The sequence below is a fragment of the Salmo trutta genome, chromosome 26 (assembly GCF_901001165.1).
Source record: "Salmo trutta chromosome 26, fSalTru1.1, whole genome shotgun sequence".
NCBI lineage: Eukaryota > Metazoa > Chordata > Actinopteri > Salmoniformes > Salmonidae > Salmo > Salmo trutta.
In genome coordinates, this window is record NC_042982.1 from 42457944 (window position 1) to 42481155 (window position 23212).

General features: G+C 42.3%; 1 protein-coding gene across 1 annotated transcript in view; it reads left to right on the forward strand.

Annotated features, from left to right (window-relative positions):
- Nucleotides 1-5465: 5465 nt before the first annotated feature.
- LOC115163809 (splicing factor, arginine/serine-rich 15) overlaps nucleotides 5466-23212 on the forward strand; it is a 44679-nt gene continuing 26932 nt past the window's right edge. Inside the window, exons 1-10 of the mRNA XM_029715992.1 lie at nucleotides 5466-5646; nucleotides 6648-6731; nucleotides 6881-6925; nucleotides 7114-7275; nucleotides 7825-8148; nucleotides 8574-8744; nucleotides 16196-16509; nucleotides 17105-17301; nucleotides 17403-17503; nucleotides 17719-17832. Coding sequence (XP_029571852.1) covers nucleotides 5617-5646; nucleotides 6648-6731; nucleotides 6881-6925; nucleotides 7114-7275; nucleotides 7825-8148; nucleotides 8574-8744; nucleotides 16196-16509; nucleotides 17105-17301; nucleotides 17403-17503; nucleotides 17719-17832 — 1542 coding nt within the window. The 5' untranslated portion in view covers nucleotides 5466-5616. The remainder of the gene's footprint in view (nucleotides 5647-6647; nucleotides 6732-6880; nucleotides 6926-7113; nucleotides 7276-7824; nucleotides 8149-8573; nucleotides 8745-16195; nucleotides 16510-17104; nucleotides 17302-17402; nucleotides 17504-17718; nucleotides 17833-23212) is intronic.

The window sequence follows — 23212 nt, forward strand, 5'->3', positions numbered from 1 at the left end:
TTGTGTTGTCTCTCTTGTCGTGATGTGTTTTGTCCTTTATTTTTATTTAATGTATTTTTATTTTTAATCCCATTCCCCGTCCCCGCAGGAGGCCTTTTGCCTTTTGATAGGCCTTCATTGTAAATAAGAATTTGTTCTGAACTAACTTACCTAGTTTAAATAAAGGTTAAATAAAGGTAAAAATATTATAACATAAGGGTGTATCCACTATTATAAACTGGGTGGTTCGAAACCTGAATGCTGATTGGCTGACAGCCGTAGTATATCAAACCGTATACCATGGGTATGACAAAACATAATTACACTACATGACCAAAAGTATGTGGACACCTGCTCGTCAAACATCTAATTCCAAAATCATGGGCATTAATATGGACTTGGTCCTTCCTTTGCTGCTATAACAGCCTCCACTCTTCTGGGAAGGCTTTCCACTAGATGTTGGAACATTGCTGAGGGGACTTGCTTCCAATCAGCCACAAGAGCATTAGTGAGGTCAGTCACTGATGTTGGGCGATTAGGCCTGGCGTGCAGTCGGCGTTCCAATTCATCCCAAATGTGTTTGATGGGGTTGAGGTCAGGGCTCTGTGCAGGCCAGTCAAGTTCTTCCACACCGATCTCGACAAACCATTTCTGTATGGACCTCGCTTTGTGCACTTGGGCATTGTCATGCTGAAAACAGGAAAGGGCCTTCCCTAAAGTTGGAAGCACAGAATCCTCTAGAATGTCGTTGTATGCTGTAGCTTTAAGATTTCCCTTCACTGGAACTAAGGGGCCTTAACCATGAAAAACAGCCGCAGACCATTATTCATCCTCCACCAAACTTTACGGTTGGCACTATGCATTGGGGCAGGTAGCATTCTCCTGGCATCCGCCAAACCCAGATTTGTCTGTCAGACTGCCAGATGGTGAAGTGTGATCCATCACTCCAGAGAACGCATTTCCACTGCTCCAGAGTCCAATGGCGACGAGTTTTACACCACTCCAGCCGATGCTTGGCATTACGCATGTTGATCTCAGGCTGGTGTACGGCTGCTCGGCCTTGGAAACCCATTTCATGAAGCTCCCGACGAACAGTTCTTGTCCACATACTTGTGTATATGTAGTGTGTGTTGATAACCAGTTTATAATAGCAATAAGCCACCTCGAGGGTTTGTGATATATGGCCAATATACCACAGCTAACGGCTGTATCTGGGAACTCCGTGTTGTGTCGTGATTAAGAACAGCCCTTAGCTGTGGTATATTGGCCATATACCACACCTCCTTGGGCCTTATTGCTGAAGTGTAACACTGGTGTGACAGTGGAAAAGGAGAACATTTTTTTTCTTCCCCCAGACATTTTTATGGACAGATTCAGAGTTGAGATAAGTGTGCAATATTGACTTCCATGTAAATCATTAACTTATGTCAGACTTGTGTGGTTCTCAAGTCAGAATACAGCCAAGTGTGCATACTTTGGACAACAGTGTTCACTCGTAAAATGGAGACCTCATTATTGTGCATCTGAATGTTTTAATATAAGTTATACGTGTGTGTAAAATCATGAAATACATTTAATATTTGTTCATGTTCTGTTCAAAACATTCTCTTTTATAATTTTTTTTTAAAACTCTTTTGGTGTGATCGTATCTTGTATTTGGATATAAACATATGAATCCCACTTTGTAAGCAGGCTATTACATTACATGTAGTCAATGATACATACAGCTGGTAGCCAATGATACATACAGCTGGTAGTCAATGATACATACAGCTGGTAGTCAATGATACATACAGCTGGTAGTCAATGATACATACAGCTGGTAGTCAATGATACATACAGCTGGTAGTCAATGATACATACAGCTGGTAGTCAATGATACATACAGCTGGTAGTCAATGATACATACAGCTGGTAGCCAATGATACATACAGCTGGTAGCCAATGATACATACAGCTGCTTATAATAGTTCAGAAGAGTTTAAGTCACAACTTCATCAGACCACATCACTGTCCCAAATGCCATATTCTGCCGTTGTGTCCTTGAGTAAAGCACTTAACCCTTAAACCTGTTCTTTGGACGCTACATTGGCTGCCCTCTGCTCCAACGTGTGTGTGTGTCTTTCAGAGGGGTTGGGATAAACCAGAAAACGGATCTATCAAGTATTCTCCATCAGATCACAGATCAGACAGAATTGCATCAGGTAGAATTCCTTCATGATTTCTTGAACTTTTTGGAACTGACCTCTGCACAGAAAATAAAATAAATAGCATTAAACAAATGCAAGTGGGAAACTATTTCCCCATCAGTGAGTCCCAACAATTAGCTTGATCAGTTATCCCCCTTTCAGATTCCAGGCAAAGCATCATACATGCTCATTTGTCTGTAAAACATGACCTGAAATACACAATATTGAGGAACTTGATGGAATGAACCTGAAAGGAACCCTTTCTTGGGTAGACTGACTGAGCGGGACATGAAAGTCAAAATGACAAACAGGAATCCCACAAAAGCAGCCAGACTGATCCAGAATATGATCACTATCAAGTCTGAAGAGTTGATAATGTTAGTATTTGTCACGCTCTGACCTAGGAGAGCTGTGTTTTCTCTGTTTAGTTAGGTCAGGGTGTGATAGGTGGGTGGGCATTCTATGTTTTGTATTTCTATGTTTTGGCCGGGTATGGTTTCCAATCAGAGGCAGCTGTCTATCGTTGTCTCTGATTGGAAGCCATACTTAGGCAGCCTGTTTTTCCCTTTGTTTTCGTGGGTAGTTGTTTTCTGTTTCGTTTAAAGTACCTGACAGAACTGTCGGCTGTCATTTTGTTTATTTTGTAAAGTGTTCGATTTTTCATTAAACTTCAAGATGAGCACTCAACACGCTGCGCCTTGGTCCCCTTTATATGACGTCCGTTACAGTATTGCTGCATTACACTAAGGCTTCATCCCAAATGGCACCCTATTTCCTTTATAGTGCACTACTTTTGACCAGGGCCCTATGGGAATAAGGTGCCATGTGGGACACACTACTGCACACTAAGACCTCATGTCAACTATTAATGTAAAAGTAAAACAATGAGTGGATCATAATAATAGCGCAGGAGGAGATGGCTGCCCATTTACAATCCCCTAACCAATTGTGCTATTGTATTGTGTGTGGTTTTTTTTCACGTTATTTGTAACTTATTTTGTACATAATGTTTCTGCCACCATGTCTTATGACCGAAAAGAGCTTCTAGATATCAGGACAGAGATTACTCACCCCGTACTGGAGGAATACTTTTTCTTTAACGAGTCGGACGGGAAGGATTTAATTCAGACGCCCGGCAAGGCCCTCATCCCCGTCATTTGCAGGAGAAAGAGACAGAGATATCGGGGACAAAGGTCTGGGCGCCTTGTAAGGATCCGACGCGGAGAGGGTAATCTCCCTTCACTATCGGTCCTATTAGCCAACGTACAATCAATGGATTATAAAATAGACTAACTACGATCACCTATATCCTACCAACGGGACATTAAAAACTGTAATATCTTATGTTCCACCGAGTTGTGGCTGAACGACGACATGAATAACATACAGCTGGCGGGTTTTGTGCTTTTTCGGCAGGATAGAACAGCGGCCTCTGGTAAGAGAAGGGCTGGCGGTCTATGTATATTTGTAAACAACAGCTGGTGCACGAAATCTAAGGAAGTCTCGAGGTTTTGCTCGCCTGAGGTAGAGTATCTCATGATAAGCTGTAGACCACACTATTTACCGAGAGAGTTTTCATCTATATTCTTCGTAGCTGTCTATTTACCACCACAAACCGATGCTGGCACTAAGACCGCACTCAATGAGCAAACAGAAAAACGCTCATCCAGAGGCGGTGCTCCTAGTGGCCGAGGACTTTAATGCAGGGAAACTTCAATCCGTTTTACCTAATTTCTACCAGCTTGTTAAACGTGCAACCAGAGGGAAAAAAAACTCTACACCACCTTTACTCCACACACAAAGATGCGTACAAAGCTCTACCTCGCCCTCCTCTAAAGCAAGAAGAGCCAGTGACTAGATCAATAAAAAAGTGGTCAGATGAAGCAGTTGCTGAGCTACAGGACTGTTTTGCTATCACAGACTGGAATATGTTCCGGGATTCTTCCAATGGCATTGAGGAGTACATCACATCAGTCACTGGCTTCATCAATAAGTGCATCAATGACGTCGTACCCACAGTGCATACCCCAACCAGAAGCCATGGATTACAGGCAACATCCGCACTGAGCTAAAGGGTAGAGCTGCCACTTTCAAAGAGTGGGACTCTAACCCTGAAGCTTATAAGAAATCTCGCTATGCCCTCCGATGAACCATCAAATAGGCAAAACGTCAATTCAGGACTAAGATTGAATCGTACTACACCGGCATAGACTGTTCTCTCTGCTACCGCATGGAAAGCGGTAGGCCAGTTGAGAACAAATTCTAATGTACAACTGCGACATGGCCAAGATAAAGCAAAGCAGTGCGACACAAACAACAACACAGAGTTACACATGGAATAAACAAACGTACAGTCAATAACACAATAGAAAAGTCTATATACAGTGTGTGCAAATGAAGTAAGATTAGGGAGGTAAGGCAATAAATAGGCCATAGTGGCGAAATTATTCAAATTTAGCAATTAAACACTAGAGTGATAGATGTGCAGAAGATGACAGTGTTTCCTAGCCTCAGTTCAGTGGGTAGCTGGGAAGAGGTGTCCCAGAACTTTTTGGAGTTTGTGCTACAGGATGCAAATTTTTACGCTGCTGCTACTCTCTGTTTATTATCTATGCATAGTCACTTTACCCCCACCTACATGTACATATTACCTCAATTACCTCGACTAACCGGTGTCCCCGCACATTGACTCTGTACCCACTGTATATAGCCTCGCTATTGTTATTTTTTAAAATTATTTGTTACTTATCTATTTTTTACTTAACACTTATTTTTCTTAAAACAGCATTGTTGGTTAATTAACAGCTTGTAAGTAAGCATTTCACAGTAAGGTCTACCACACCTGTTGTATTCGGCAAATGTGATTTGATTTTTATGGGGTGGTTTATCTTGGGTTTGTGAAGAATCACTTAATTTTCTTAGTTATATTTTAGTCATTTAGCTCTTATCCAGAGCAGCGTACAGTAGTGAATGCATACATTTCATAAGTTTTATTTTTTGTACTGGCCCCCCGTGGGAATCGAACCCACAACCCTGGCGTTGCAAACACCATGCTCTACCAACTGAGCCACACGGGACGTGTTGTCAGCTACCCCTTGAAATCCATTTCGATCTTTATGATTAGCATCATTGAGTATCATCATTATCGCCATTCACAACTTGTGTGATACACTTGAACAGCAACCTGACACCGTTGCTCACCCCTGTGACGTGTCGTTGCAGCAATCCAGTCCTGACCTCGTCTAGTATTTCTCGCGAGAATTTAGTTCTGTGTTCCCGAGACGTGTTTCCCTCGGAAACGTTTTGGCCACACCTATTATCGACAAGCGGATAGATGGGTTAGCAACGCAGGCGAATGTTTGCTACTACATCAACATAGTCAGCTAAATTAACACGTATTATTAATTTAAAACGGTCATTTTTTTTGTCGGCATATCAACATATAATTATGGATTCCGTCAACGCTTTCAACTTGGAGGTAAAAACATGAAGCTGTCGGTTAGCTACGCTACGCAGCTATTCTGCTAACTAATCTAGCTAATGTTAGCTAGTTGAATTGTCGATGTATTGGCTAAATATGTCCTAATTTAGCCAACTGTGTGTCATGTTACTAAAATGATCTAGCCCACCAGAAGGACAATGTGTTTATGAAATGTAATAGCAAATCAAACGTTAGCTAGCTAAGCTACCCACTTTTCGACCTTCCAATCTACAACTCAAAAATGACTACGCAGCTAACGATAACAATCTGAAAGCTATCATACAGAGATGATGGCGAACTTTGACCCTTCTTGTTGACCTAGGGAGATGGAGTATCAACCTCAATAGTTTTCTTGCTCAACTGGTCTGCCCATTAATGTATAACCAATGCCATAAACTGATAGTGATAGTGTGAACGCTATTGCACGGCCAGTTTTCTGTTTTGTTGGGCTGATAGGGTCGGCTTGTTATCGGCAAAATACGCCAATGGTGGCTAATTTAGCTAACTAACTAGCCTTAGCTGGTTTTGTTGTAGGAAATGCAGAAACACATGGTTATGTCACTAAAAGTTTGATAATGTTAGTTGCCCAGTTGTTACTATGTAAAAAGTTAGTTATGTCTAACTGAAAAATACAACGTAACGTGAATATAACTGAAGTGTTATGGGGGTAACGTTTAACAAGCGTTATTCCGGTTAGATAGCTGTCTTCCTCTTGCAGGTGACTAGACTGTTTTTTTGTATGGTTTTTTTTGGCCTAATCCAAAATGTCAGTTTCTCCTTCACGTTGTATATGTTGTTCTGTATTTGAACCACGTGTTCAGTGTATATGCATCAGTGTTTCTCCCCCCCTGAACTTGACCTGTCTACCCTCACCCCCCTCAGTTCTGGTCTAACTGCTTATAAAAACACATGTGCATTTGGGATTTATGTGGAGTCTGGATTAGATGACCTCGTTTAGGTGCTAGCTAAAGGTACTCTCCGTTTTCCTCCTTGTCCAGTTATTCTCCATGATTGACATGAATCCTCCAATATCACGAGCAAAGATGATGTCAGTCACTAAATCGGCAATAAAGGCTATCAAGGTAAGTTAGGCCAACATTAGAGTAACACGTGTGAGTGTTTCTCATTGGAAAATGAAATATGTAAAAACAATTGATGCCAAAATGTGACCTTGTTTAGATTCACACCATGAAACATTTGATCCCGTTTCCACTTCTTGTCCCTCTTTCAGCTATACAAGCATGTTGTCCAGATTGTGGAGAAGTTCATCAAGAAGGTAAGTCATGGAAACACAACCAAGGAACTACTATAAATAGTGGGTCACTTTGCTTTCAGACAATACCAGTAGCTTTCGAAAGCATATAACAAAAACAAACCTTTTTTTTTTACCCTTATTGTAATTTTGTAGACCAGTGATAATGTGGAAAGACTAGTGATAATAACATCAGTTACTTGTTACTCCAGTGTAAACCAGAACTGAAGGTTCCTGGTCTATACGTGGTGGATTCCATCGTCCGACAGTCCCGACATCAGTTTGGAGTGGATAAGGACGTCTATGGACCCAGGTTCCAGAAAAACTTCACCCCGACTTTCCAGAACCTCTACCTCTGTCCACACGATGACAAGGTGGGTTATTACTGTAACTGTTTTTTCCAGTGTTCCACCAAGTCAGGGATGCACGGTTTTTGTTCAAGCGATAACACACTATTCAGAGGTTAAATCATTGATGTTTGTATAAAGTTAATCTGCGGTTAAATCGTGGATGATTGTATTCAATTGAATCAGCGGTTAAGTCGTGGATGTTTGTATTCAATTAATCAGTGGTTAAACAGTGGATGATTGTATTCAATTAATCAACGGTTAAATAGTGGATGATTGTATTGACTTAATCAGTAGTTGGGTAGGGTGGGGCTGTATTGGGTGGCGTGGGGCTGTGTGGGGTGGGGCTGTGTGGGGTGGGGTGGGGCTGTATTGGGTGGGGTGGGGCTGTATTGGGTGGGGTGGGGCTGTATTGGGTGGGGTGGGGCTGTATTGGGTGGCGTGGGGCTGTATTGAGCTGGTTCAAAAATGAAGAGTTGAAACCTTACTCTTTCTGATATTCTTAATGGCCAACTAAAGCAGAACATAAACCTCTCATTACGGGTTGTTACTCCTCCCCTTTCTGTCTCCCTGCAGAGTAAGATCATCCGTGTTCTCAACCTGTGGCAGAAGAACGCTGTATTTGAGATGGACATCGTCCAGCCCCTGTTGGACATGGCTGCTGGCTCCTTAGTCCCTGCTCCCTCCCCCCAGGAGGACCTCCAGACCCAGCCCCAGGTGCCCAGTTCTTCCATAGCTGCAGTCCACACCCCGGTCTCCAGTTCTTCCATAGCAGAAGGCCTGCCCCAAGTCTCCAGTGCCTCCATAGCAGCAGCCCTGCCCCAGCTCCCCCCACAGCTCCAGAACCCTGAGGCCCTGGCTGCTGTGGCACAGCTTTTCCAGTCTGGACAGGGACACGAGGTGAGAGCTATTATAGAATGAAAGTATGCATCACAATACCAGGTCAGCCATGATGAGTGCACCCATAGAGATCCTGTATTCTGTTTCCTACTTCTATGAGTGTACCCATGAGTTTACCTGTCAAATTGCCATGGTCAGTGGTTCTATTCCAGTTATACTCATTCTAAGTATTTTGTTATAGTTACACTATTACACACTACTAGCTCATATACCCCAGAACAACATGACTGTGACAGAAATTCACCATTGCTCTTTCTTGACCAATCCATTTGTCTGTTTACTGTAAACTAGTTAATTCTTCTGAAAAAAAAGTTATATACCAGCCCAATAAAAGGATAAATGCGTAGTATCTTGCTTGTCACCAAGGTAGTAACTGATTGGGTGGATTAAGTGTAATTCTGCTGTATTCCTTCCTGTCTGTCCAGCTTCAGAAGATCCTCCAGAGGTTCCAGCCAGGGCAACAGACTCCACCTATGGTTCACAACACCATGGCTGACCAGAACCACTCACAGATGGTCCAAGGCCAGCATAATACACACCATCCACTGTTGAACACACACCAGACACATCCTGAGCAGAAGAATTCACTAGCTAAGGTAATGAAGTTTTGTACTTTAGGCACATTTTTGACCAACAGACAATTTCAGAGGCCTAATCTAACAGGACAGCTTTTGATTCCTGATTTATTAGGATCGCAATTAGCGACAGCTAGTCTTACTGGGGTCCAACACATAATACAATAGTTTTTTTGTATGTCACATATTACATTTATTTCAAGCCCTTTTTACATTAGTAGATGTCACAAAGTGCTGTACAGAAACCCAGCCTAAAATCCCAAACAGCAAGCAATGCAAATGTAGAAACATGGTGGCTAGGAAAAACTCCCTATAAAGGCAGGAACCTAGGAAGAAACCTAGAGGGGAACCAGGCTGAGAAAGGTGACCAGCCCTCTGTCTGTGCCGGGTGGAGATTATAACGGAACATGGCCATTAAGGCCCAAGCGTTCATAGATGACCAGCAGGGTCAAATAATAATCACAGTGGTTGTTGAGGGTGCCACATGTCAGTACCTCACAAGTAAATGTCAGTTGTCTTTTCATAGCTGAGCATTCAGAGGTCGAGACAGCAGGTGCGCTAGAGAGAGAGTTGAAAACAGCAGGTCCGGGACAAGCTAGCACGTCCGGTGAACATGTCAGGGTTCCATATCAGCAAGCAGTACATCCAGGTTGGACTGAGTACAGCCAGGTTGGACTGAGTACAGCCAGGTTGGACTGAGTACAGCCAGGTTGGACTGAGTACAGCCAGGTTGGACTGAGTACAGCCAGGTGGGACTGAGTACAGCCAGGTGGGACTGAGTACAGCCAGGTGGGACTGAGTACAGCCAGGTGGGACTGAGTACAGCCAGGTGGGACTGAGTACAGCCAGGTGGGACTGAGTACAGCCAGGTGGGACTGAGTACAGCCAGGTGGGACTGAGGCATGGTCCTAGTGGAGGGGAGAGAGCGAGAGAGAGAGAGAAAGAATTAGAGGGAGCATACTTAAATTCACACAGGACACCAGATAAGACAGGAGAATTACACCAGATATAACAGACTGACCCTAGCCCCCCGGCAACATAGATACTGGAGACTGGGTGGGGGGGGGGGGGGGGGTTGGGGACACTATGGCCCTGTCCGACCATACCCCCGGACAGGGCCAACCAGGCAGGATATAACCCCACCCACTTTGCTAAAGCACAGCCCCCACACCACTAGAGGGATATGAACAGACCACCAACTTACTCCCCCGAGACAAGGCTGAGTATAGCCCACAAAGATCTCCTCCACCGCACAAGCCTGCGCAAGACCAGACAGGAAGATCATGTCAGTGATTCGACCCATTCAAGTGATGCATGGACGGCATGGCAGAGCACCAGTAAGCCGGTGACTCAGCCCCTGTAATAGGATCAAAGGCAGAGAATCCCAGTGGAGAGAGTGGAGCCGGCCAGGCATTCACAGCAAGGGCGGTTCTTAGCTCCAGTGCCTTGCCGTTCACCTTTACACTCCTGGGCCAGACTACACTCAATCATATGACCTACTGAAGAGATGAGTCTTCAGTAAAGACTTAAAGGTTGAGATTGAGTCTGCGTCTCTCACATGGATAGGCAGACCATTCCATAAAAATATAGCGCTATAGACGAAAGCCCTGCTTCCAGCTGTTTGCCTAGAAATTCTAGGGACAGTAAGGAGGCCTGCGTCTTGTGACCGTAGCGTACGTGTAGGTATGTACGGCAGGACCAAATTGGAGAGATGGGTAGGAGCAAGCAAAGCCCACGTAATGCTTTGTAGGTTAGCAGTAAAACCTCGATCAGCCCTAGCCTTAACAGGAAGCCAGTGTAGAGTGGCTAGCACTGGAGTAATATGATCACATTTTTAGGTTCTAGTCAAGATTCTAGCAGCCATGTTTAGCACTGACTGAAGTTTATTTAGTGCTTTAGCCGGAGAGTAGAGCATTGCAGTAGTCTAATCTAGAAGTGACAAAAGCATGGATTAGCTTTTCTGCATAATTTTATGACAAAGTTTCACATTTTTTAATTGTTATGAAGATGGAAATATTATGTCCTGGCTGTGTTCGTCAAACGAGAGATCAGGATCCAGATTAACGCTGATGTCCTTCAATTTTATTTGAGACGATTGTACAACCATCAAGATTAATTGTCATATCATACAGCAGATCTCTTTGTTTCTTGTTACCTAGAACTAAATGTTTGGTCTGATTTTTAAAAGTAAACATTCGCCTCGCTTCACTTCCTTACGTCTGAAACTCAGGCTTCCAGGGGGGGTAATTTTGGGGCTTCACTGTGTTTCATTGAAATGTACAGCGGTGTGTCGTCCGCATAGCAGTGAAAGTTGACATTGTGTTTCCCGAATGACATCACCAAGAGGTAAAATATATAGTGAAAACAATAGTGGTCCTAAAACGGAACCTTGAGGAACAGCAAAACTTAAAATTGATTTGTCAGAGGACAAATCACCCACAGAGACGAACTGATACCTTTCCGACAGATAAGATCTAATCCAGGCAAGAACTTGTCCGTGTTGACCAGTTGGGGTTTCCAATCTCTCCAAAAGATTGTGGTGATCGATGGTGTCAAAAGCAGCACTAAGGTCTAGGAGGACAGATGCAGAGGCTTGGTCTGACGCCATTAACCTCTCTAGGGGAGGTGGGACGAAATCGTCCCACACTATTCAACAGCCAGTGAGATATCAGAGCGCCAAATTTAAAACCACAAAATGTCATAATTCAAAGTTATCAAACATAGGACTATTTTACACCATTTTATAGATACACTTCTCCTGAATCGAACCACGTTGTCCAATTTCCAAAACGCTTTACAGCGAAAGCAAAACATTAGATTATGTTAGGAGAGTACATAGACACAAATAACCACACAGCCATTTCCAAGCAACTAGCATGCATCACAAATACCCAAAACACAGCTAAATGCAGCACTAACCTTTGATGATCTTCATCAGATGACACTCCTAGGACATTATGTTATACAATACATGCATGTTTTTGTTCCATCAACTTCATATTTATATCAAAAAACAGCATTTTACATCGGCGTGTGACGTTCAGAGAATATTTTGCCTCCAACACTTCCGGTGAATCAGCGCTACAATTTACAAAAATAATCGTCATAAACGTTGATAAAATATTAAACTGTCATTCAAAGAATTATAGATGAACATCTCCTTTATGCTAACGCTGTGAAAGATTTCAAAATAACTTTACTGGGAAAGCACATTTTGCAATAATCTGAGTACTGCGCTCAGAAAAATACACTAGACAATACAGATAGCCGCCATTTTGGAGTCATCTAAAATCATAAATTGCATTAGAAATATTCGCTTACCTTTTGATCTTCATCAGAAGGCACTTCCAGGAATCCCAAGTCCACAATAAATGTTGTTTTGTTCGATAAACTCCGTAATTCATGTCCAAATAGCTCCTTGTTGTTCACGCGTTCAGTTCAGCTACTCCAAATGTAGGAAGCTCGCCGGGAAAAAAAATCTATTTACGTTCGTTCAAACATGTCAAACGTTGTAAAGCATCAATCTTTAGGGCCTTTTGAACGCGAAACTTCAGTAATATTCCAACCGGACAGTTCCTGTGTCTTGAAAAACGTTTTGGAACACAGATCACTTCTCACATGAACGCGCGCCAATGAACTGATGGGTCTACAACTTCCCAGCCTTCTTGTTCGGTCTCTGTTCATCATTAGACGCCTCAAACAACTTTCTAAAGACTGTTGACATCTAGTGGAAGCCTTAGGAACTGCAAAATGAACCCTAACTCACTGTGTGTTCCATTGGCAATGACTTGAAAGGACTACAAGCACCAGAATGATCACTTCCTGGTTAGATTCTTCTCAGATTTTTGCCTGCCATATGAGTTCTGTTATACTCACAGACATCATTCAAACAGTTTTAGAAACTTCAGTGTTTTCTATCCAAATGTACTAATAATATGCATATTCCAGTTCCTGGGCCCGAGTAGTAGGCCGTTTAATTTGGGTACGTTTTTCATCCGGCCGTGAAAATACTGCCCCCTACCCTAGAGAGGTTAACCTGTTGTGGTATAGGGGGCAGTATTTTCACGGCCGGATAAAAAACGTACCCGATTTAATCTGGTTACTACTCCTGTCCAGAAACTAGAATATGCATATAATTAGTAGATTTGGATAGAAAACACTGAAGTTTCTAAAACTGTTTGGATGGTGTCTGTGAGGTATAACAGAACTCATATGGCAGGCCAAAACCTGAGAAGATTCCATACAGGAAGTGCCCTGTCTGACAATTTGTTGTCCTTCTGTTGCATCTCTATCGAAAATACAGCTACTGTGCTGTAACGTGACACTTTCTAAGGCTTCCATTGGCTCTCTAAAGCCGGCAGAAAGTGGAATGGGGTGTCTGCTGTCTCTGGGCAAAGTACAGCAGCAGAGTTTGTGAGTGGTCAGCCTGGGGACAGTGAGACTGAGATGTGCGTTCACGAGACTTCTCCATGTTTTTCTTTCTCTCTCTGAATAAATACAACGTTGCCTGGTTGGAATATTATCGCTATTTTACGAGAAACCGCTGATTTTAAACAGCATTTGACATGCTTCTAAGTACGGTAATGGAATATTTTGAAATGTTTTGTCACTAAATGCGCTCACGCGTTACCCTTCGGATAGTGACCAGAACGCACGAACAAAACAGCGGTATTTGGATATAACTATGGATTATTTGGAACCAAAACATTTGTTGTTGAAGTAGAAGTCCTGGGAGTGCAGTCTGACGAAGAACAGCAAAGGTAATCCAATTTTTCTAATAGTAATTCTGAGTTTAGGTTGCCCCAAACTTGGTGGGTGTCAAATTAGCTAGCCGTGATGGCCGAGCTATGTACTCAGAATATTGCAAAATGTGCTTTCGCCGAAAAGCTATTTTAAAATCGGACATAGCGTTTGCATAAAGGAGGTCTGTATCTATAATTCTTAAAATAATTTATGTATTTTGTCAACGTTTATCGTGAGTAATTTAGTAAATTCACCGGAAGTTTTCGGTGGGTATGCTAGGTCTGAACATCACATGTTAATGTAAAAAGCTGTTTTTTGATATAAATATGAACTTGATTGAACAAAACATGCATGTATTGTATAACATAATGTCCTAGGAGTGTCATCTCATGAAGATCATCAAAGGTTAGTGCTGCATTTAGCTGTGTTTTGGGTATTTGTGATGCATGCTAGTTGCTTGGAAATGGCTGTGTGGTTTTTTGTGTCTATGTACTCTCCTAACATAATCTAATGTTTTGCTTTCGCTGTAAAGCCTTTTGGAAATCGGACAACGTGGTTCGATTCAGGAGAAGTGTATCTATAAAATGGTATAAAATAGTCCTATGTTTGAGAACTTTGACATTTTGTGGTTTTAAATTTGCCGCTCTGATTTGTCACTGGCTGTTGAATAGTGTGGGACGATTTCGTCCCACCTCCCCTAGAGAGGTTAAACGGTTATTTACCACTTTAACTGGTGCAGTCTCTGTGCTATAATGGGGTCTAAAATCAGACTGGAACTTTTCAAATACATTATTTGTCTTCAGGGAGACGGTGAGTTGCTGCGCAACACCCTTTTCCCCCAAAACTGAGGAATGGGATATTCAATAAAGGCTGATTTTTATATTTTTTTTTTAACATTTTCTGGTTCAAGGTTTGGCTTTTTCAAGAGAGGCTTTATTACTGGCACTTCTTTAGTGAGTTTGGTACACATCTGGAGGATAGGGAGATGTTTTTTATGTTCAACATAGTAGGACCAAGTACAGGAAGTAGCTGTTTCAGTAGTTGGAATAGGGTCCAGTATACAGCTTGACGGTTTAGAGGTCATGACTGTGTTGAGACAAAGGATTTAAAAAAACTTGCCTCCGTTGATCCGAGGTCCTGGCAGTTCTGACTCGGTACAACTGAGATTTGGAGAAATACTCCTCATAGAGGAGTCCGTAATTTTCTTTCTAATGATCGTTCTCTTTTCGTCGATGAATTCATCACTGCTGAAGTGAAAGCTCTCTTGGGGAATGCTGCTTTTTAGTTAGCTTTGCGACAGTATCGATAATAAATGTTGTATTGTTCTTATTCTCCTCAATTAGGTTTGGAAAAATAGGATGATCGAACAGCGGTGAGGACTCTTCGATATTGCACGGTATTGTCTTTCCAAGCTTGTCGGTTGACTTCCAGTTTGGTGGAACTCCATTTCGGTTCCAATTTTCTGGAGGCTTGCTTCAGGACTCTGGTATTTTCTGTATACCAGGGAGCTAGTTTCTTATGACAAATGTTTTTTGTTTTTAAGGGTGCGATTGCATCTTGGGTATTACGCAAGGTTAAATTTAGATCCTCAGGTGGTTAACCGATTTTTGTACTCCTGCGACCTTGGGTAGGTGGAGGGAGAAAGGAAGGGCATCTAGGAATTTTTGGGTTGTCTGAGCATTTATAGCACGGCTTTTGATGATCCTTGGTTGGGGTCTGAGCAGAATATTTGTTGAGATTACAAACGTAATAAAATGGTGGTCCGATTAGTCCAGGATTATGAGGAAAAACATTAATATCCGCAATATTTTTTTCCACGGGACAAAACTAGATCCAGAGTATGACTGGCAGTGAGTAGGTCCGGAGACATGTTGGACAAAACCCACTGAGTCGATGATGGCTCCGAAAGCCTTTTGGAGTGGGTCTGTGGACTTTTCCATGTGAACATTGATGTTACCAAAAATGTGAATATTATCTGCCTTGACTACAAGATCCGATAAGCATTCAGGGAACTCAGTGAGGAACGCTGTATACGACCCAAGAGGCCTGTAAACAGTAGCTAAAAAACGTGATCGAGTAGGCTGCATAGATTTCATGACTAGAAGCTCAAAAGACGAAAACACATACCTTTTGTAATTTTGAAATTTGTTGTAAACGTTAGCAACACCTCCACCTGTGCGGGATGCGTGGGGGATATGGTCACTAGTGTAAACAGGAGAAAAGGCCTCCAGAGGTTTCAACCCCCCCCATCCCTATGGTTCCCAACACCACGGCTGACCAGACATTACAATTTGCATACATTTAAAAACATTAACGTGTAGTGTGTGTATGTGAATCTGTCAGTTACACATACATGTCAGTACATACACACAACAAGTAGGTCACATGGGGGAGAGGCGTTGTGCTGTGGTTTTCTTGAAGCCTCCCTGAGAGGGATGGTCAGACACAGATATTACGTCTAGTGTGATTTTTATGGATGTTTTAAGTAAATCATTGTGGATGTGTAGCTAAATTATGCTCTTCTAGTTGTTATGGATGTGGAGCTAAATTATGCTCTTCTCGTTGGTATGGATGTGGAGCTAAATTATGCTCTTCTCGTTGTTATGGATGTGGAGCTAAATTATGCTCTTCTCGTTGGTATGGATGTGGTGCTAAATTATGCTATGCTCGTTGTTATGGATGTGGAGCTAAATTATGCTCTTCTCGTTGTTATGGATGTCGATCTTCAGAAACTCCTGGACCGTTTTGATTATGACGACGAACCAGAAGAAGTAAAGAGAGAGGAGATGAATCCCCTTGTTCCAGGGAACCAGTACGACAGCCATTTTCCTGGTCAGATGCAGCCCAACGTGGAGCAACCGTTTCAGGGCCAGCCTGGGAGACAGCAGACACCTGGTGGAGGATACCCTGGTCTGAACAAGGGCTACAGCCAGAGCCAGCACACTGACCAGGGAAACTCCAGAGAAAGAGAAGATCCGTCTGGGAGGAGGGAGGGGAGGCAGCGTGGTCACGGCAGGAGGTCACGCTCCAGGTCTGGCTCTCGGTAAGAAGCTGCCTATTGTTGATATTAGTTGGTAATGTTTAGGAGACCTCTAATGGAATCCTGTTTGTTCCCACCTTTTAGCTTGGCGTTTAGTCCGCCGTATTGCTGTTTTTAGCTTGGCTTTTAGTCTGCCGTATTGCGGTTTTGAGCCTGGCTTTTAGTCCACCGTTTTGAGCTTGGCTTTTAGTCCACTGTTTTGAGTCTGGCTTTTAGTCTGCCGTATTGCTGTTTTGAGCCTGGCTTTTAGTCTGCCGTATTGCGGTTTTGAGCCTGGCTTTTAGTCCGCCGTTTTGAGCCTGGCTTTTAGTCCGGCGTTTTGAGCTTGACATTTAATCCGCCGTTTTGAGCCTGATTGCTTTAGTTCTCTCCAACCCTGTTCCTGGAGAGCTACCCTCATGTAGGTTTTCATTCCAACCCCAGTTGTAACAAACCTGATTCAGCTTATCAACCAGGTAATTATTAGAATCAGGTGCGTTTGATTAGGGTTAAAGTGAAAACTTACAGGACGGTAGCTCTTCAGGAACAGGGTTGGAGAGCCCTGATTTTAGTGTGTTGTGATTTTAAAAGCATTTTAAATAAGATTTGATTTCTCCAGTTCTCCCAGGAGAAAGAGGTCCAGATCTGGTTCTCCCTCCCGGAAGCCCCGACACTCTTCACAGCGCTCTGGGTCCCGCTCCAGGGAAAGTCGCTGGAACTCCCCTCGCTCCCGCTCGCAGGAGAGGAAGGAGAGAGAGAAGGACAAAGACCGTAGACAGAAAGGTCTGCCCAGCATCAAGAGCCAGACGCTCAGTGGTACGTACTGTCAGATACACAAGGGCTGCGTCCCAAAATGGCACCCTATTCCCTACTATATTTGACCAGGGCCCATATCGAATGTTTCCCTCGTTGTGTAGTTTGCACCACGACTCTGTGGGTGGGCCAGCTAGACAAGAAGACTTCTCAGCAGGACGTCATGTGTTTACTAGAGGAGTTTGGGCAGATAGACTCCATCAATGTAAGTATGAAGCTGACACTGATCTACTCGATGGCAACCTATTCCCTTTTCTAGTGCACTACTTTTCACTGGAGCCACATCAGAAATAGTCTAATAACAGAGCGCTCTATATAGGACGTAGGAGGGGAGATTGACCCTGAAAAATACACTAGGCTGTTGTGAAAGGGAACAATTTAGGAGCTAATACCAACCTTCTCTATCCCTCTCCCCTCCAGATGATCCCTCCTCGGGGCTGTGCCTACATAGTAATGGTCCACAGGCAGGATGCCTACAGAGCTCTACACAAACTCGGCAGAGGATCCTTCAAGGTCAACCAGAAAGCCATCAAGGTACTTTTTGATTTGTGTTAACTAGTATGGGCTATGTGGGACGGTAGCGTCCCACCTGCGGGACACAGCCAGTGAAATAGCAGGGCGGCACATTCAAAACAGCAAAAATCTCATAATTCAAATTTCTCAAACATACAACTATTTTACACCATTTTAAAGATACACTTCTTAATCTAACCACGTTGTCCGATTTCAAAAAGGCTTTACGGCGAAAGCAAAACATTAGATTATGTTAGGACAGTGCCTAAAAAATAAAAGCCACACAGCCATTTTCCAAGCAAGGACAGGCGTCACAAAAACCAGAAATACAGCTAAAATGAAGCACTAACCTTTGATCTTCGTCAGATGGCACTCATAGGACTTCATGTTACACAATATGTTTTGCTCGATAAAGTTCATATTTATATCCAAAAACCCCATTTTACATTGGCCCGTAATGTTCAGAAATGCTTTCCCTCCGAAAACTTCCGGTGATTGAGCACATCAATTTATAGAAATACTCATCATAAACGTTGATAAAATATTAAACTGTTATTCAAAGAATTATAGATAAACATCTCCTTAATGCAACCGCTGTGACAGATTTCAAAAAAGCTTCACAGGGAAAGCACACTTTGCAATAATCTGAGTACAGCGTTCAAAAAACATCAGGCAATACAGATACCCGCCATTTTGGAGTAATCTAAAATCATAAATAGCATTATAAATATTCCCTTACCTTTGATGATCTTCATCAGAATGCACTCCTAGGAATCCCAGGTCCACAAATGTTGTTTTGTTCGATAAAGTCCATCATTTATGACCTTTTTTGTTAGCGCGTTCAGTAAGCTACTCCAAATGTAGGAAGCGCGCAGAAAATTTCATGACAAAGTAAAAAAAGTTATATTTACGTTCGTAGAAACATGTAAAACGATGTATAGCATCAATCTTTAGGGCCTTTTTAACATAAATCTTCAATAATATTCCAACCGGACGATTCAAATGTCTTCAAAAATGTAATGGAACACAGCTACCTCTCACGTGAACGCGCGCAACTGAGGCCATGTCATTCTCTCGGTCATCAGACTCCAGGAGGTCTTGTTCGCTCTCTGTTCACTGCAAAAGCCTGAAACAACGTTCTAAAGACTGTTGACATCTAGTGGAAGCCTTAGGAAGTGCAAAATGAACCCTAAGTCATTGTATACTGAATAGGCCCAGTCTTGAAAAACTACAAACCACTTCCTGGTTGGATTTTTTTTCTCAGGTTTTTGCCTGCCATATGAGTTCTGTTATACTCACAGACATCAAACAGTTTTAGAAATTTCAGAGTGTTTTCTATCCAAATCTACTAATAATATGCATATCCTACGTTCTGAGCCCGAGTAGTAGGCAGTTTAATTTGGGCACGTCATTCATCTCGAATTTCCGAATACTGCACCCTGTCACTAAAAAGTTAAACCAACTCTTTTTATAATGTGGTAAAATTATTCTGATCAAAGGAGAGACTGTTAAACAAAACAGCTAAACTTTATTATTTAATTACTGCAGTCATGGAGGTTGTCAACGACCCCACCCATAGGTTATTTGTTGAGAACCCAACCAGCAGGGATAAGCCACAGCTGTTTTATAGCAAAGTCCATCCTCCTGGATGTTCATGACAAATCACAGATGAGAGAATTTATACAAAGGTACATTTTGCACTCATGCAACAGACATCAATATTTACATGGCGCCAAATATCTATTACTGCTTGCTTATATAGGAATACTAATGCAACGTAGACACTAGGTCCTTTCCTTAAATAAACTGGAGATGGAGTCTCCCTGGCACCGACAGACAGGCACACAGACACTAATCATGGAATGGAATGTTGTCTTATCACCAAGCCATCGTAAATCTACTGTCAACGTTAAATCTGAGGCTTCTCTCTCTTCACACAGAAACATGAGTTCTAAACTCTCTGTTGAATCTAAGAAAAACAGTCAGTGTAACTTCTAATATAGGATTACATTCTAATATTTTGGGGCGTCAGGTAGCCTAGTGGTTAGAGGGAGGGAGGCAGACAGCCTGGTGGTTAGAGGGGGGTAGGCCTGGTGATCTTCGTCAGATGGCACTGGTGGTTAGAGCGTTGGGCTAGTAACGGAAAGGTTGCTGAATCGAATCTCTGAGCCAACAAGGTAAAAATCTGTTGTTCTACAAGGCAGTTAACCCACTGTTCCCCGGATTGCCGTCATTGTAAATAAGAATTTTATAAGCAACATCTCAAGACATCAGTCAGGAAGTTAAAGCTTGGTCGCAAATGCGTCTTCCAAATGGACAATGACCCCAAGCATACTTCCAAAGTTGTGGCAAAATGGCTTAAGGACAACAAAGTCAAGGTATTGGAGTGGCCATCACAAAGCCCTGACGTCAATCCTATAGAAAATTTGTGGGTAGAACTGAAAAGGCGTGTGCGAGCAAGGAGGCCTACAAACCTGACTCAGTTACGTCAGCTCTGTCATGAGGAATGGGCCAACTTATTGTGGGACACTTGTGGAAGGCTACCTGAAACATTTGACCCAAGTTAAACAATTTCCATGTCTGTAGCTTTTGAGGTGTGGTAACACTTTGTTGCTTTTATGGATTTTGTCTTGTTGCTTTTTGTCCTATGTTGCTCTGTCTGCATGCCATGTCTTGCTTGTCCTATGTTGCTCTGCGGGTGCTCACTGCTCATTGATTGTCTGTATTGTAATTGTTTTTAATAATCTGCCCAGGGACTGCTTTTGAAGATTAGCCGGTTGGCTAAAACTGGCACTTTAACTGAAAGGTTGATTAATGTGCACTATCCCTGTAAAAAAAATAAACTCTAAATCAATTTAAAGGCAATGCTACCAAATACTAATTGTAAACTTCTGACCCACTGGGAATGTGATGAAAGAAATAAAAGCTGAAATAAATCATTTACTCTACTATTATTCTGACATTTCACATTCTTAAAAGAAAGTGGTGATTGTAACTGACCTAAAACAGGGCATTTCTACTAGGATTAAATGTCAGGAATTGTGAAAAACTAAGTTTATATGTACTTGGCTAAGGTGTATGTAAACTTCCGACTTCAACTGTGTGTGTGTGTTTTAGTCAAGCAGTAATAATCTCAGTCGACCAATAGCCTAACGACCAAACAGTCGACCATTCAACTAATTGGGGTCAGCCCTAAGAACATCAATGTTCTTAGGGCTGAAAAGTGAGATTTGGAGAGTGAACCTGGAAACTCAATTTGGGGGGGGGGGGGGGGGGTGAATTTACCAAAATATATCAGATTTTATATGGCCCTACAACTGTAGACTGACAGATCAAAATCGCTAACAATAAACACCCTTTTTGAGATTGCGCAAAGGTAAATGTTTCCCTCCAAACAATCCAGTGTAAATCTGATTTTGTCAAGTTTAAAATCAGATTTAAAGTTTAAAATGGTTCATTATAAGATACTTGATCAGCCCGCTTTCCCAGGATTCTTTTCATTCTGGGCAGTTAACACCGGCCCACTGGCAAATGTACCTGAAAGCCCGGGCAAGGGCATGCTAATTTTAAAATATGTCTTCATTATTAGCGTGTTTCTGTATGGAATGCAGGTACATTAGGGCACATGGGTCAGATCATTATCGGCGTGAAAAAAATTGGTACGATCAAATCGTGCTGGTGCCATCAACTGAAAAAATGATATTTTGTTGTTTAGTGTCTAATGGTCTCTATAGAGCCCTGTTGGTTTAGTGTATAACCTAAATATATTGTGTTTATGTAGGTTGGTCTCTATATAGCCCTGTTTAGTGTCTAACCTAATATATTGTGTTTATGTAGGTTGGTCTCTAGAGCCCTGTTGGTTTAGTGTATAACCTAAATATATTGTGTTTATGTAGGTTGGTCTCTATAGAGCCCTGTTTAGTGTCTAACCTAAATATATTGTGTTTATGTAGGTTGGTCTCTATAGAGCCTTGTTGGTTTAGTGTCTAACCTAAATATATATATATATATATTGTGTTTATGTAGGTTGGTCTCTATAGAGCCCTGTTGGTTTAGTGTATAACCTAAATATATTGTGTTTATGTAGGTTGGTCTCTATATAGCCCTGTTTAGTGTCTAACCTAAATATATATATATATATATATATATATATATATATATATATATATATATATATATATATATATATATATTGTGTTTATGTAGGTTGGTCTCCATAGAGCCCTGTTTAGTGTCTAACCTAAATATATTGTGTTTATGTAGATTGCGCAGGCTTTGAACAAGGTTTTAGAGGCAACTAGTGTTTCCATGATACCATAATTTTGACTTTGATGCCAGGTTTAGTATCACGATGCGCGATACCAAAACGATACCACAGCAACAAAGAAAACAACACATTATCTAAAGACACTGAATAACCACTGGGCTTTACATTGAACAATATGTACGACTAAAATAACAAATTCTTTCAAAAATGAAACGCCCTGTTAAATTATAGAAGAACCTTACATTTTCCTGATGCAAAACCATATCTGAGACTCAGAGCACTACATGGCCAAAAGTATCTGCTCATTGAGCATCTCATTGCAATGTCATGGGCATTAATATGGAGTTGGTCCCCCTTGCTGCTATAACAGCCTCCAGTCTTCTGGGAAGGCTTTCCACTAGATGTAGGATGATTGCATTCAGCCACGAGCATTAGTGAGGTCGGGCACTGATGTTGGGCGATTAGGCCTGGCTTGCAGTCAGCGTTCCAATTCATCCCAAAGGTGTTTGATTTGGTTGAGATCAGGGCTCTGCGCAGGCCAGTCAAGTTCTGCCACACCGATCTCGACAAACAGCTTCTGTATGATCTCACTTTGTGCATGGGTGTATTGTCATGCTGAAACATGAAAGGGCAAAAACTGTTGCCACAAAGATGGAAGCACAGAATCCTCTAGAATGTCATTGTATGCTGTAGCCTAGCCCGAAACACGGAAAAAAGCCCCACACCATTATTCCTCCTCCACCAAACTTTACGGTTAGCACTATGCTTTGGGGCAGGTAGTGTTCTCCTGGCATCCTCCAAACACAGATTTGTCTGTCGGACTGCCAAATGGAGAACGCGTTTCCACCGCTCCATAGTCCAATGGCGGTGAGCTTTACACCACTCCAGCCGATGCTTGGCATTGCGGATGGTGATCTTAAGCTTGTGTGTGCGGCTGCTCGGCCATGGAAACCCATTTCGTAAAGCTCCCGACGAACAGTTATTGCGCTGACGTTGCTTCCAGATGCAGTTTGGAACTCGTTAGTTAGTGTTGCAACCGGTGACAGACGATTTCTTCCCATGCTTCTGCACTCTGTGGTCCTGTTCTGAGCTTGTGTGGCCTACCACTTTGCAGCTTAGCCGTTGTTGCTCCTA